At 48.7% G+C, this 1769-nt stretch overlaps 1 protein-coding gene across 1 annotated transcript; it reads left to right on the top strand.

Moving 5' to 3' along the window:
• The first annotated feature begins 71 nt into the window (after positions 1-71).
• On the top strand, positions 72-1763 carry LOC106526248 (putative gustatory receptor clone PTE03). The gene has a single exon (XM_014020812.1). The coding sequence runs from the start codon at positions 693-695 to the stop codon at positions 1617-1619; it is 927 nt and encodes a 308-aa protein (XP_013876266.1). The 5' UTR covers positions 72-692; the 3' UTR covers positions 1620-1763.
• Positions 1764-1769: the final 6 nt, after the last annotated feature.

Below are 1769 nucleotides of genomic sequence, written 5' to 3'. Positions count from 1 at the left end.
TCTTCAGATGTTTTTTAAGATGAAACTCGTTAAGATGAAACTCGTTAGTGATGCTCGTTAACCATTTTGAGGATCTTCAGATGTTTTTTAAGATGAAACTCGTTAAGATGAAACTCGTTAGTGATGCTCGTTAACCATTTTGAGGATCTTCAGATGTTTTTTAATGAATGAAACTCGTTAAGATGAAACTCGTTATGATGAAACTCGTTAGTGATGCTCGTTAACCTATTTGTGGATCTTCAGATGTTTTTTTATGAATGAAACTCGTTAGTGATGCTCTTTAGCCTGTTTGTGGATCTTAAGATGTTTGTTTTTAATGAATGAAACTCGTTAAGATGAAACTCGTTAAGATGAAACTCGTTAGTGATGCTCGTTAACCATTTTGAGGATCTTCAGATGTTTTTTAATGAATGAAACTCGTTAAGATGAAACTCGTTATGATGAAACTCGTTAGTGATGCTCGTTAACCTGTTTGTGGATCTTCAGATGTTTTTAATGAATGAAACTCGTTAAGATGAAACTCGTTAAGATGAAACTCGTTAAGATGAAACTCGTTAGTGACGCTCGTTAACCTGTTTGTGGATCTTCAGATGTTTTTAATGAATGAAACTCGTTAAGATGAAACTCGTTATGATGAAACTCGTTAGTGATGCTCGTTAACCTGTTTGTTGACCCAGCAGCAGGTCTTCACCATGACTCAGAACCTGCAGACGGTCTTGGTACTTCAGGGTCTGAACGATTCGCTGACTAACCGTCAGCTGTACTTCACGCTCGCCCTGACGTCGTACGTGTTCACGGTGTTGGTGAACGGGACGCTGATGGCGGCCGTGTGCCTGGACAAGGCTCTGCACCGGCCCATGTACGTCTTCCTGTGTAACCTGTGCTTTAACGGGCTCTGCGGAGCYTCTGGGTTCTACCTGAAGCTTCTCCTGGACCTCCTGTCCGACGCTCACGTCATCTCGTACGTCGGCTGCGTGACGCAGATTTTCGTCACCTACACCTACGTCTTCTGCCAGTTCAGCAGTCTGACCGTCATGGCGTACGACCGGTACCTGGCCGTCTGCCAGCCGCTGCGTTACCAGGCTCTGATGACGGCCCAGCAGGTGGCGCTGCTGCTGCTGCTCACCTGGTTCTTCTCGCTGCTGGAGACCGTGGTGGGCGTGGCCCTGGTMGTCCGGCTGCCGCTCTGCAGCCGCTCCATGCCCAGGATCTTCTGCACCAACTGGGAGCTGGTGAAGCTGTCCTGCTCCGACGCGAGCGCCAACAACCTGTACGGCTTCGTGCTCATGGTCCTGCACCTGACGCAGACCGCGCTCATCCTGCTCTCCTACGGCCACCTGGTCCAGACCGCCGTCCGCTCTCCGTCCGGCCGCAGGAAGTTCGTCCAGACGTGCGTGCCGCACCTGGTGTCGCTGCTCGTCTTCTCCGCCTCGCTGCTGTTCGACATGCTCTTCTCTCGTTACGGTGGCGGCCACATGGCGGCGCTGCAGAACGCGCTGGCCGCAGAGTTCCTGGTGGTCCCGCCCATCGTCAACCCCCTCATCTACGGTGTGAAGCTGCAGCAGATCAGGACCCGGATCCGCCTCTGGATCACCAGCAGGCAGCAGGGGCCGCCGTAGAGCGACACCAGGGGCAAAAATAAAAACTGAAAAATAAATACTTTTTGTTTTTACTGAAAATTATATTGTTTTCAAAATAAAAGTTTTTTAAGTTCAATTTAAAAGTTTTTATTTTAATTTAAATCTAAACTGCTGACAGGAAGTCTGAAC

Source organism: Austrofundulus limnaeus, unplaced genomic scaffold (assembly GCF_001266775.1).
Source record: "Austrofundulus limnaeus strain Quisiro unplaced genomic scaffold, Austrofundulus_limnaeus-1.0 Scaffold266, whole genome shotgun sequence".
Taxonomy (NCBI): Eukaryota; Metazoa; Chordata; class Actinopteri; order Cyprinodontiformes; family Rivulidae; genus Austrofundulus; species Austrofundulus limnaeus.
Note: the sequence above shows the minus strand (reverse complement) of the source record. Positions and strands in the feature narration are given on the sequence as shown.